This window comes from Amblyomma maculatum, chromosome 11 (assembly GCF_055883805.1).
Source record: "Amblyomma maculatum isolate TAMU_Amacu chromosome 11, ASM5588380v1, whole genome shotgun sequence".
Lineage (NCBI taxonomy): Eukaryota > Metazoa > Arthropoda > Arachnida > Ixodida > Ixodidae > Amblyomma > Amblyomma maculatum.
Window position 1 is genome coordinate 150,065,859 of NC_139354.1, and position 14,581 is coordinate 150,080,439.

The 14,581-nt window shown below is 44.7% G+C and overlaps 1 protein-coding gene across 1 annotated transcript in view; it reads left to right on the forward strand.

Annotated features, from left to right (window-relative positions):
- The first annotated feature begins 10,053 nt into the window (after positions 1 to 10,053).
- LOC146175171 (synaptotagmin-5-like) overlaps positions 10,054 to 14,581 on the forward strand; it is a 39,162-nt gene continuing 34,634 nt past the window's right edge. The window contains exon 1 of the mRNA XM_084584605.1: positions 10,054 to 10,430. Within this exon, the coding sequence (XP_084440731.1) occupies positions 10,064 to 10,430 (367 nt within the window). The 5' untranslated portion in view covers positions 10,054 to 10,063. The remainder of the gene's footprint in view (positions 10,431 to 14,581) is intronic.

Consider the following 14,581-nt stretch of genomic DNA (forward strand, 5'->3'; position numbering starts at 1 on the left):
GAATTTTTTTTCGTGCACCGTGAATTTTGTTATAGCGGGATTCAACTGTACCACTTTTCATCTTTGTAATACCATTTATCTTGAACGCCTAAGGAAAAAATGTGATCCCAGTTGCATCCTAGCAGGTTGTAGCATTATGCAGCAAGTTCCACATAGTTGTGCAAAAACATAATGGGCACGCCCTGCTTGAACGCTGCGTGCCACCACAGACAACAGTAGCGCTAGAGACCGAAAATTATTGGTATATTTCTTATAGATACCCCCCATGCTAAAGAGGACAACGATTTGTTTTATTTTGCCACACTCCTGTATGAGGAACTTTTATTGTTTATGAACATGCTTTTAATGAAACCTGAAGGAAGACTGTGAGGAAACGAAAAGATAACTGTCTATGCAAGGCTAAGGAATAAGAAATACGCATAAGATCAAGCTCGCAAATGGTGGAAGTGGCAGAAATGGGGGTGCTAATGCACTAAAGAGTGAAACGCGTTGTTTTTTGTTGTCGTATCAGGCATGAATAATGAAGTTTGCGAAATGGACTGGAATTCAAATGCGGACGAGGCAATGATCGAAGAATAACGGAATGATACGTTCTACGTTAACAGTTAGAAAACCTGCATTTGTTTTTAGCAACACAATGACACTAGTACAATGCTTGCTAGGTAAAGATAATGGTGCGGAGAAGTCAGCGCGCAAATAAATTACGAGGAACAGACGAGAGGACACATGAGACGTTCACTAGCGCTGCCACTCATTGTTTATCCATGCTGTCGTACACAGCATATAAGAACGGAAAAGCCAAAGATATGTCGCCATGAGGAATATCAGGTAAAGAGCAGAGACATTGGTCTGCCAACCAAGATCCGTATAACCCGTGCTATGGTCTTTCCAGTTGTGATGTATGGATGCGAGAGTGGGACTGTGAAGAAGGCTGACCGCCGAAGAATTGACGCGTTTGAATTGTGGTGCTGGCGAAGACTCCTAAGAGTTCCTTGGACTGCCAGAAGATCAAATCAGTCGATATTGTCGACCATAAACCCTGACTGCTCACTGGAGGGTCAAATTTTAAAGTTAAAGCTCAGCTACTTTGGTCATCTGATGAGAAGAGAGGAGTCGCTGGAGAAAGATTTGATGTTGGGGAAGTTTGAGGGTAACCGGAGAAGGGGTAGGCAGCGAACGCGATGGTTAGATGGCATCCTCGAGGCGCTGCAGATGAAGTTATGTGATGTTAGGAAGATAGTGACAGACCGGAAAACGTGGTGTGATATGGTCCATAGGCTCACAAAGAGTCTGACACGACTGAACTGAACTGATACTTGGTTATAACCTTTATAGATAAGATATAAAAGCAACGCATAAAAAGAGATGTAAACCACGAATATGTGACGGACGTAGAGCAAAACTTTCGATATACACAGTGTGGTGTAGCATTCGCGACAAAAATGAAAAAGAAAAGATGTCAACCATGAAATAGCGAGCAAGAAAGACTGGTAAAGATGAAGTGTAGAGTGTGGTATAACCATTAAAACCAACCACTCTACACCAAGTTGACGTCAGCCACAGTGCAGCTGCCATAATTGTCGTCAGAAACATCAGACTCACTTAGCCAGCCTCTGCAGCAACAGCTAAGGAGGAATTGCTGTCTTCCTCTCCAGCGGGTATGCATTTGGCAGGCCGTCTAGCAAGGAGTTTAGTCGACTTCTGTTGAGCTGAATGAATAATAAAAAAGTGTTATTGTTTCGAATCACTCAAAATTGAGGAAATAATACTTTCCAGTACAAGTTTTACACCTAACGTAAAAGAGCGCAGTCAAAGCTTTGAACTTTAACAGGCGGCGTTCATCCTGTCGATTTCTTTCGAACTCGTTCTCATCAATGTGGTGATAAGGAAAGATAAAACACCAAAAGTGATTACTAAACCAATTTAGAGTGATACGAAGATATACTTTGAAGAAAACTATCCAGTGCTGAAAAGAATGTTTTTATAAAAAAGTAGCTGGCGAGGTTAGCATGTTAATAAACAATGCGCAGAGAACGACAGATACCGAAACAGAAATCGTAGGAAACATTACAGTAACTTAATGCGTGTTGACGGCGTGTCTACATGTGGCCCATCATGCTTAGGCATTTAGCTCCGCAACATATAGGAAGCATGGTCGGGAATGAGCATCGCATTTATTATTTTGCAAACATACACCCGCAAACATAGCATTGGCTTCATCGCTTGCGAATACAATGGTGCAATATATACTAACCAAATAAGCTAGGAGCCTTGACTTGAGATTCGCGAGACATTGCTACCAAAAAGCATCTTCACTCGACTCTACATCAGCCAGGACACTACGCGCGTAGAAAAACAATGATCAAAACGAAATATAGGTCAGAACTGTCTTGAAACTTACCTCCACGGTGTATAAGTTCTCAGTTGTTTTCCGTCGATACCACTTCTATCTTCCCTTTGAGCCCCAGGGGAAATGAAAATAACCTAGTCTACGGGTTTACCCAGCGCATATAAGCACGCACAAACGCTCGTAATGCTCGCACGGTGGACCAGATCAGCTCGAAAGTCACGTGGTCTAACACTCAAACAAGTACAACCACCCGCGAGTTATCCACAGCCTCGAACAACGCAAGCTTATCTTATTTTTACCAAGCAACTGCGACCCCTCCGAGCGCCCGCCGTGATTCAACAAGGCGTCGCTGCGCCAAAGAAGCGGCGTGGATGGCAAAGGATGGCACTACTCTGAACTGCGGCGCTCCCCGATACACCGCTATCACACCGCCGTCTTTCAGGGATTAAGCGGTCTTAAATTTTTTAGTGCACTGCAACAAAGGCTCTCGTCACCAATTTCATCAATATTTGCCTGAAGGCTTATCTTCAGACCTGGCAGTGAACAGAAAGCAAGGTGAAACGGTACGTGTTTTCGCGCTTAGTTGGCGTTTGGCAACCTAGCCATTGGGGCTGCAGTTTTAGGGCGCAGCTGTCATGCATCCGTTCAGTGACCGACCCGCGGCGCCGTTGTAATTGCTGATGTGATCGGGCGAAGGAGAGGAGGAGGAGGAGGAAAAAACTTTATTAAAAAAAAAAATGTAAACACTCCCAGGAGGACCTCTTAGTCCAGGAGCCCTCTGGCTGTTCCTTCTAGCTTAGCCCGCTCGACCAGCCGTAACTGATCTGCAGGTTGCGTGGCTAGAAGGGCAGCCTCCCAGGAGGAGGGGGTGGGGTGTTTGACGGGAGGAACGCGGATTGGAGGCGAAGGAGAGTCAAAGATATATTCTCAGAAGAGAAATTAAAGCCAGGGTCTGTGTTGTTGGCAGTGGTTTATTTATTTATTGTACACCTCAAAGGCTCATGAAAATAGAAACACACGTAATAACTGGATTAGCGACGATGAATTAGTAAAATGACTGATGTGTAAATATACATAGTGATAAGAAACGTAGCTATAAAGACAATTAGTCGTAAGAAAATTGTTCATAAGGTCATCAGTGATAAGGAAACTAATTATAAGAAGATTAGTCGTTACAAAGCTTTCACGTTTATTCAATACGGGTTAGCGCAGTGATCTCAAAGCTATGTGTCATCGCAACCTTGTCCGCTCTTAGGGTTTAAATGTATCGCTACGTTCACGCATGACATTTCAGCCCACCTGTCTACCCATAAAAATGCGCTTGTGTGGGACCCAGTTCACGTCCAATAAAGCAAACTGCAAAAACCGACAGGAATGTAGGATCACAAGAAAATACACGACGGGAGCAGTGACGTTTAGCGTACATAAACGACACATACGCATCTTTCTTTGAGCGTTCACTTGATATTTGTTCATATTTCGGCCAAGTTTCAATGTGTACCACTTGAGATCACGGTCCTTCTTCTCCGCTTATCACGTTTCGTTCTTTCTATCAGCCAGACTGCAAACACAATCAGTTTGCGAATTGTCACTGTTGTGCGCAAATACTTTCCACATCAACTGCTGTTTTGGCCAATGCACAAAGATACGTAGAATTTACAAAACAAGGAAGAGTCTTCATACCGTGAGATTCGGGTAATTATCACGCACGGCTAGCTTGTAGAAATTAAAGGGTGTGCAGAGGTTCGGGCTCACCCATCTTACAACGGCCAATCGATTACACAGCCTTCTACGCCATGTTTTACCAGGGGCTGGTGCCGCGAAACTTTCTCGGGGCTCAGAGAAACAAAATGAATTCAGACGAAAAAAAAAAGAACAAAGAGTTTTTAAGAGTGCTATTGCGCGTCTTTTTCTGAAATTACATCTTTTGGCTCCAGGATCGAAAAGGGAGTTCAGCGTTTAATATGACCTGCTTGTTTGCTTTTCTAAAACAAACACATCCCGTTTACTTGCTATCTCGCAGCAAGCGCTCGTTTTCTTTTTCGAACAAACAAGGATATGTTTGTTGACGTTCGCTCAGCGTGTGTCAGCACGATGTTACCTGGTTTTCACTTCGAAACAGGGACGGGATTTGAAATCGACCAAACGCTACGATGTTTGTAAGCCTTGTGTGAACTGTTGCGACAACCTGTATGTGATATAGAGGGTCCATTAGTGGGATTAGGGACATCTTTTAATTTGCAGGTGACAGGGGCTCAACAACAAAAAGAGGACGATAAGCCTCCAGCTCTTACCTTCACATTTTGGAAGTAGTTGCGTTCATATGGAATTTCTGGCAAACACTCCAATCCTCGGATTTTTCTCATCTAAATCGTAGTACAGTTTCATAGCCAGCCGGAACACATTTCATTTATATAAACTAAACTAATTATGTCCGAATGGAAGGCCTTCTGTTGTTCATGCAATATTGACTGCATTGCAACCAACCTGTGCGAAACCCTCTGTAATGCAACAGACAATATCTGCAATACGAAGGCTGCCAGTTTCACTTCTGGTTTTGTATGTATTCAAAAATGAATCTTGGCAACTCGGAAAAAGCAAAAAGAGAATAAAACAATTTTAGAAGTACTGAAATAAAGCATAGAGTGCATAAACCATAAACAGATACTCTTTAGCCCCCCCCCCCCTATACACACACCCGCACACTCCAAGAAAACTTTCAGAGACCCTGGCCAGAGAATTAGCCTTCCATTCTATAGTGACGGACGTGTCTCGTAATATAATACCGTATTTTCTGCCGTTGAGTAGGCCAGCGTGTTCGTGAGCTGTCACGGAACACAATGTGACACGCGGTCTCCAATGACACTTTCTACGTGCGAATGCATCGTACTCACCACAAAACACACGCGCACTAAAAAGAAATGTGCACACTTAGCAGAACAGCGCAATTCGAGCACGGAGGCGGCGTGCCAGGGTGCGATCTTGCCTGGGCCTGCCACCATGTAGGCCATTCTGGTGCGCCACCTATAGAAGAGGGCCGCTTTGTCTCTTGACGGACCCTCATGAATGATCGTAGGTTTAGAGGACGCCGAGGCAAAGGCAGGTATTCTGACACGTACGAGGTACGAACGTCGCCCCTTTTGCCACCATCACTTACACTGCATAGAACCGAGACTCTTGAAGAACACTATCGCCCAACTCTCGAACAAAAATATATATGCAGCCTTACTGCAAATTACTCTAGAGCAAAGTGGGAGCCATTTGAAGTGCTTCGAATTTCCTTTTTTCATGGGTTTCTTCAATCAGGTTAGTGAACCTAGAACACCCCCCCCCCCCCCCCCCCAAACGCCACATTAAAAAAAAAAAAAAAAGAACGCCTGAGGTAGTTCCGCTCGGCAAGCGCTCTCGTGCTGATATCACATCGCAATTCTGACAATCCTCAATTTTTTTTTTTCGCTGAAAAAAGCCTCACTTATAGAATAAGAATGAATTCGTTCCTTCCTGAGAGATGAAATATCTATCTAGCTGACAACTGAGTAAAGGATAAATCAATCGCTGCAAAACGCACCCCTCTTTCGAGGCAATTAACACAGTATGTTCTGGGATGAAGCCTCAAGAATGCGGCAGAGCATGACTACTCGTTAGTTGAGACCGAATAACCACTGTTATGTTCGTCCCATTGTTCAGAGAGCAAAAATCTCTGCTCCGCCATTGACGAGGTCCATTTTGGACACAAGCCCGCAATGGGATGGCGAGAGCTTCTGTCCTCAACCATGCCCATTCAGACAGCTGATCACGAGAGACTACCAGCCTAATGCATAGGAGAGATGAACAGCAATAGAGAAACCTGCATTTAATTCTAAATCGATGCCGTGTCAATTCTTCCAGAGATGGGTGAATCGAATAGAATTTTACGTATTATTCTGGGGACTGAGTAGGCTGCAGTTTAATCCAATTTTTAAAGCTTCTTGACTGAAATATTTCTTATTCTACGTGCTTTGTGCCTTAAAAATACACATGCGCCGATGGCGAAGAAAAATTTGGATTCATTTAGCCTACCTACCCGTTTTAATAATATGGATACATATCTTTAAGAATGCAAATGCTACTATCGGGACTGAATGAGGATAGAAACCTTGTTTAATTTTACTATCTTCATTTTAAGGCAACTTACGTCAAATGCGATAATTAGGTAAACGCAAAATGATACATATTCGATATGATTTCTCCTCAACTATATTATGCATATCATAATATCCATATCAAATTCCAATATTTTATTTTCTAAGTAAAATTATTACTTTTCAAAGTTACTTTATTTAGTCTTCAAAGAGGAGTTCCATAAACCATGTAAAAATTTTATCTTCCTTTTTACGATAAAAAAAAAAAGAGTATACGAACACTGTACTCCGGCGGCTCATGAAGAGCGACATGCAACAAATAATTCTGTTGTATGAATCATATAACTGCACGTGCTATTCGGAATGTTCAGGAGATCATGTTTTCAGTTCAGTTCAGGCGTTCAGTCGTGTCCGACTCTTCGTGACCCTATGGACCATGTCACGCCACGCTTTCCGGTCTCTCACTATCTTCTTAACATCACATAGCTTCATCTGCAATGCCTCGAGAATGCCATCTAACCATCGCGTTCGCTGCCTACCCCTTCTCCGGCGACCCTCAACCTTTCCCAACATCAAATCTTTCTCCAGCGACTCCTCTCTTCTCATCAGATGGCCAAAGTAGCTGAGATTTAAGTTTAGAATTTGACCCTCCAATGAGCAGTCAGGGTTTATGGTCGACAATATCGACTGATTTGATCTTCTGGCAGTCCAAGGAACTCTTAAGAGTCTTCGCCAGCACCACAATTCAAACGCGTCAATTCTTCGGCGGTCAGCCTTGGTATAAGTCAAATAAGTTATTTACACCTTCGCACGGCAACTTCGCAACTTCCTTAACGTAACGGTACCAACATATGTCTACCCTCATTGACAAATTAAACGGAACACATGCTGTAACGGAAACGAGAAATCTTAGAGAATAATAAAAATAATAATAATTGGTTCACGGGAAGGGAAAGACGTAGTATCTGTCCCACTGTGGACACCTGAACCGCGCCTTGAGGGAAGAGAGGGAGGTGGGAGTGAAAGTGGAAAGAGAGAAAGAGGAGCCGTAGTGGAGGGCTACGGAGTAATTTCGACCACCTGGAGATCTTTAACGTGCGCTGACATCGCACAGCACACGGACGCACTTTATGTTTTTGTTGCATGTCTTCAAGAGTAATTGGCGACCTTGATCAGTCTTGTTCACTATTGCAGGTTGATACAAAAATTATCTTTATTTGCTCTCAAAACATAAAAAAAGGGGGAAAGGGGGAAGAGAAAGGAATAAAAAGTAAACGAAAGGGAGTAGAATAAAGCAACGTGTCAGGCTGAAAACCCATGCGCCGGCCCCACTCAGTCAATTGCTTATGCGGAAAGCAACGCACGGACGGAAAGAAGATCAAAATCGAGCATTGTGATTTCGACAAAATGTTTTTCAACCGGATATTTTTAATGGCAACTGGTATTGAGGAGAAAGGAAGAAAATGCGTGTCAGTTCCAGTGCACTTCGGTATTTAAAAGAGCGTGGTCGTAGGCCACTTGGTGCACGGGACAGGGTATGGAAGAAAATCAAAGTACAAGGCAGGCAAGACAGGCGGTAACCGCCCTCTGTTGCCTAATGAATTTAATTATTAGTATTTTTTTTCGCATGATCGTTCCTACTTCATCTAAAATGACAAGACAGAGAACCCAAAGGGCCAGCTGGGCTCGTTAATTTTTCTCGCCCTTCACCAAAGATATTTGCTATAGCTGCTTATTTCATCGTGTTAACTCCACAGCTGTCGCCTTCGTACAACTATTAACTCTTGTTATGCATGTTTGATTCAACACATTCGTCTCATATAACATTTCCACAGCACAGCTTTCAAACATTCTCCTGGTGAGACCGTACCCCAGGAGACCTGATGCTCCGACTTGTGTGTGTGTGTGTGTGTGTGTGTGTGTGTGTGTGTGTGTGTGTGTGTGTGTGTGTGTGTGTGTGTGTGTGTGTGTGTGTGTGTGTGTGTGTGTGTGTGTGTGTGTGTGTGTGTGTGTGTGTGTGTGTGTGTGTGTGTGTGTGTGTGTGTGTGTGTGTGTGTGTGTGTGTGTGTGTGTGTGTGTGTGTGTGTGTGTGTGTGTGTGTGTGTGTGTGTGTGTGTGTGTGTGTGTGTGTGTGTGTGTGTGTGTGTGTGTGTGTGTGTGTGTGTGTGTGTGTGTGTGTGTGTGTGTGTGTGTGTGTGTGTGTGTGTGTGTGTGTGTGTGTGTGTGTGTGTGTGTGTGTGTGTGTGTGTGTGTGTGTGTGTGTGTGTGTGTGTGTGTGTGTGTGTGTGTGTGTGTGTGTGTGTGTGTGTGTGTGTGTGTGTGTGTGTGTGTGTGTGTGTGTGTGTGTGTGTGTGTGTGTGTGTGTGTGTGTGTGTGTGTGTGTGTGTGTGTGTGTGTGTGTGTGTGTGTGTGTGTGTGTGTGTGTGTGTGTGTGTGTGTGTGTGTGTGTGTGTGTGTGTGTGTGTGTGTGTGTGTGTGTGTGTGTGTGTGTGTGTGTGTGTCCCTTCTACCGTGCAGCGCAGCCAATCAAGGGTAATGGTGGCATGACCGCGAACGAGAAATTCAAACACTCTAAACTCAAATACAGCTAACGAATTGTAGGAGAGTCTACATAAAGCCAAAATTGGCGAGGCAGTTTTTTTTTAACGGTTTATTTTGTCAGAAAATAGAGGCAAGTTAATAGAATACGTTCATCGCCACTGTGGTTCAAACCCACTACCTCTTCATTCCAGGTGGGCACGCATTGTACAGGCAACAAACGATCGTTGCTACCAAGCGGTATGGAGGGCCGCCCGGTTAAAACGTTTTGTTGGATGTTACTTGTAAAATCTTGTTTGGCAATTCTGCTGATGTTACAGAAAGTATAATTAAGGAATACATATTTGCAGGAAAACTTTTTAAGATATCTGCGGTGTGAAAAGGCGGCGTCTACTATCGTGCCTACTCTTAAATCGAAAATGAGGCATCCCGCATTTTTCTTTGTAAAATTCCCACGCTGGGTCCGCATGCAGTACTCAGAATTTCTTTTGCGAAATAAACGCCCATCCGCTGACATTCAGAAAGAATATGCTACATAATCTGTACTTGCAGCCAGAAGATTGTCTTTCAATATGTATGCAGAACCAGCAGATTGCCGTTACAGACATAGTTCTCGCTGGATATGACTCATTTCAAAACAGCGTACAAGAATGCAAAATTTACTGTTTAGCAGGAACGCTATAGCCGCAAAATACAATGCGCTCTCATTTTGCATGATTAGCGTTTCTGTTGCTGGTTCCCTTTTAATTGTAGCAGTACACAGCGCCCGAATGAGCTCTGGCTGAGAACCGGGATATTGATGCTGAACTTCAAAGTGCCTCCGATAAAAGTAATACGCAGCAAACGCGCGATGTTTGCTACATCACTAAACATATAACTTTTCATTTTCATTTTCAAGCATCGGTAGAAAGGTGTGTAGATGCCCTTCTTGGTTCTCCGTATGTTCCGCGGCAGGCCACCTGGCAGGCAAGATGGCCACCTGGCGCAAATACTAAGCTTAAAGTTAAGGCCCGACACTTGTTCCGCATTTGCCCGCAACCCACCAAAAGGTGTTATGACGTTCGCGCGAGTCCCCATCACCGACTGCGTGTGGTTTCAGAACCTGTCCATCTTCCGGGACCGGGGCGAAGACGAAGAGGAGTGCAGTGGCTGCGTTCGCCTCTCGCTGCCGGACGTGCACATGGAGCACGAGGCGGACACCGGGGGCCCCGCGGCCAGGCTGCGCCGGTCGCCGCTCGTGGCCCGCGCCAAGTCGGTAGACGCGAGGGCCATGCCGCTGCTCGTGCACCGGCTATCCATATCGGGCGAGAGGCGCACGCCGTCGCCCGAGACCCTACCGGAGCCGCCCTCCCCGAGGCCGCGCTCGCTGTCGCCATTGCTCTCGCCGGCGCCCCACGCGCAGGACCCCGCCAGCCCCATCGGTGAGTTCAAGGCCGCCGTTGTTACTGTGGCGTGTCACTTTCACACTCGGTTGGCGGTCTTGGTCAAAATCATGGTGTCTGTGTTTACATTAGGTGTTGGTTAAGCATTGTACACAATGCATAGAAGGTGATCGTTTATTTATTTGATTTATTTCAATACCCTCAATCACCGCGGGCGTTATAGAGGGGTAGGATACAATGCAAAAAAGAAGAAACTTGTACAAAAGTACAGAGTGCAAATTCGTTGACAATAACAATAACAATGGTGTAATTACAAAAGGCAGTCAATAAGCGCCTAATTGAAAGATGGTGCGTCCACATTTGAGGCAATGGAGTGGGTGAGGCGGAGTTATGACATGAGTAAGCATTATTATTTAGCGGTGATATTTGTGTATGGAAGCAATGGTGCTGTGTAGAGTGCGGTATGGAGAGCAATGACTTGATGCGTAGTCATGACAAGCATGTCATGTCTTGGCATAACACGAGTAATTAATCGATGGTGATTTCTAGGTAAGAGCCAAGCTATGAGATTGTGTGTATAAGGCATACAATCACAAATACCATTCAAGTGATGGACATGACTCACTAGGAGCTTGTGTTACATTAATGTCGTCGTAGTGATGACGTCACTCCATCAGAAGGATACAAATCAACCTTAAGGTGGAGTAATACAATAATCTCGACGTCATGTCAGCTATCGTCCGCAGCTTCCTTGAAGCATCGCGATTGGCGTTCCAATCTTGTTTATTGTCGTGTGAGGGGGTTCAAGGCTGCTTGAGCTGTTGCTAACCAATTTAGTCATTGTCTATTCGCCCGCTAATTTTAGACACCAGCTCCACCAATGAAGCGAATGGCACCAGAGTCGATCTTTCGCCACAAGGAGGGTCACGTGACTCCTTTTGCCGCAGGAGCATAGGCCACTGGAGTGACTTTGTGGGTTTTAAAATACACGGGCATCCTTCCTTGCACGCTGTGCTCTTCAACCATCGTGGTAGCAGCGGAAATGAATTCAGGCTCTTCTCTTGGCACGTCATTAGCGCCTCACTGCCTGACGCATGTGGCCAGGCTCTATGCAAGCCATGTTTCTGTACGTAATGATGAAAAGCTGTGGGAATATTGCTTATTTAGGCCGATAATTGACAGGAATGGAAATTGAAACTGTCGTGTGTGCCTCAAAAAGTTCCAAGAACAAGCCTACGTTCATGGATTTGTCACTAAAGGTAATTTTGAGCTCGTCTTTTATGGTGAAAACTCAATCCACAATCTCCGATCATACTTACGAGCGTGGAACTATTGTTTCTTGTGGCTGATTTCCCTCTTAAAGTCGAATCAGTTCCCCCTACTCCAAATTTGTTTTTAAACCCACCGCAGACAGTAGGAACAGTCAGCCAACGCTCGGAATACTTTTTCAAGCAGGTACTTGGCGGCTCTGCCGTCGACGGAGCAATACGCGGAGTGATCATGCGAACATAGCCCGCTTGCTTCAGGCTTATTATTTCAGTGATACATTCGCTGAACCGATACAATATACCTGTTTTGCCAAACTATTATTGAAATTGCGTCCGATCGAATTAATAAAGAATACTGCGGATGTCTTCAGGAATTATTGCATTTTCATAGGCCACCGCAAAGCGATGAAGTTGGAGCGCGAAACCAAAGTGTGTGGGTACATTTTAAATTTCATTGATGTATATATGCTGCATGTACTACAAAATCTATTTATTTGCAGAAGCGCAGAAAGCAATGAAGAATAGCAACAGTTCCCAGCACGCATTTTTAGTGCGCATTTCAGTAGTGGCCGACGCCGAAGGAGCTGGTTAAACTTCCCTACCTCCACTATATTGTCACGTAGTGGTGACAAGGCCGTAGACACCAAAAGAAGACACAGGCTTGATGGTACTAAAATTAACTCTTTATTGGGCTGACTTCCGCCCGCAAAAGAACTAACAACTCGGCTGCGGCGATAGCAACAAACGTACTCGTCGATCGTCGAACAAAGAATGCCCGTCACACTCATCAACGCTCAATTTAAAGGCTGCTCAGAACAACCTAGATAACGTCACAAACTGCTACTAGCGCGACCTGGAACATTGGAGAAACATACGCAAGTGATCCGAATCTTCGAGACAGATCTCGGCGCATCGTTCGCGACAAAGAAAATGATAACGCGTCTTATTACGACAACGAGCATGAACAAACAAGGGATATAGAATTGATACGCGTGCCACGATCACAGTGAGAAGCCCGCATGCCGGCGGCTGTTAAAAAACTACAAATACAGTTTTGAAGGTTTCGCGGTAATATAAGCACGCAAAAATTTCTCTGCGTCGTCTAAGGTCAGATATAGTGGTCATTTCCGTGCTCACCAGCTGTGAAATACTTCAAGGGAGAAGTTGAACGCACCGTATTCGTCGGCGCAAATTAAAATAAACCCAACCGAAGTTCGCACTGCATTGCTACGATGGCTTTCTGCACTTCTTCGCACTGTCACGCATAATTTCTTAGTAAGATTTAGTATCCTGGTGATCACTTGTCAATGACAGAAACAAATATCTGCATACATTCGCCGAAGTTCAAAATTTGACCGTACCCAAGCAAAGCTCTAACAAGTCCGAGTTTTGTACTGCTCTAATGATAGTCGCCGTTTAACAGTGAGGCGAAATTGCATCCGTACGTCTGTATTCAAAATGGCAAGGATGAAAATAAAGGAACTGCTACGAAACGAACGAACGTTTTACATGGCAGCCGAAACAATGCTACACAATAAATATCTGTGTCAGCCCTAAAAATTTAAAATTAGATCAACTGTGAAAAGGCCCTGCATTAACACCGAAAACATAGCAGATACATCGATAGAAACGTCGCAGCATTTTGTGTGCTCATCATTGAAATGATTATCGCAAAAATGCCCACTTTGGGACAAATTACTAATTAATCATGTCGTGCAGCAACTATGGCACACGTTATCTGCGTATCCTTCCTGATTTTATCCCCATACCAGACTTCCTGCCTCCCCTAGCTACGCTTGCAGGGCAGGTTTGTAATCCAGTTTATAAGACATAGGAGGCTAAAAAAGCAGCAGGCACAGAACGGAGGGAGGCGAAAACGAAGGGCAGTACTTGCCCGATAAAATATTTTAATAAGCATCATGGGTTTCATAGATAGAGGGCAGATATCACGCGTAGCCAGGTAAAATATGAAGACACAAAAGGCACAAAACAAAATGCATGCTCAAAGAACAACGAGCGTGGAATGTAAGAAAACGCTCAACATAAATGGCACGAACTATGCATGCAAAAAGGTACCAAGAAGTTCCAAAACTTGAAACACCTGCAACCGCACGTGCAAAGGAATGCATAAAAAACTATTTCACAGAGGAAACAAAGAAATGAACAGAGCGACCGAAAGGTCACGCTGCTAGGAAACCCAATTCAGTTTGGACGATCGAAGCAGAAGGGGAGCTAACACATCTGTCCAGTTGGAAGTGTAAGATGGCTACGGCCTCTACCACCTCTTTTTCGAACTGTCTCTTCCGTCTTCTTAACAACTGAGACACACAGGACAGGCGGATGTTGTCAGTTCTGCATGTTTTCCGTTTTAGCGCTACATATTTTCAAGGGCGCGTGCACGAACTAGCCCCCCCCCCCCTTCCCCCAGCAAGTAATACTGAGCTACTTATCACCTGATTGTGGTTGATTTGTGGCCAGCAGACCGGACACCTTCGGTTGTAAACTGGCGCTGTCGGACCTCCCGCCTCTCATAAGCAACGCGCGTTCTCTCGTAAACGGTCCTTCAGCCTCGTGCAGGATTGTCCAGCAAAAAAGGTGCCTGCAACTAAAAGGGATCCTATCATAGTGGACTAACTTTTAGCTGCCTAAATAATTGTTTACGAGAGCACGCGGGTGCTTCAAGTTATAGACGGGAGGTTCGATTCTTCCATGTCACTGCCGCAGATATCGGGGCTGCTGGCCGCATTTCAGGCAGACTCAATTTATTGGAGCAAGGGAGAGCTCGAAAGAGATTATGTAAATGAGGTTGCTCGCAGCCAGACGAATGTTTCAGTCCGCCTTTTGTTTCCGTCTTCTATAATGAATTGGGTTTCCTTGCGACGTGAACTTTTTGTTGCTCCCGTCTTTTCCGTTTCGCGTTTT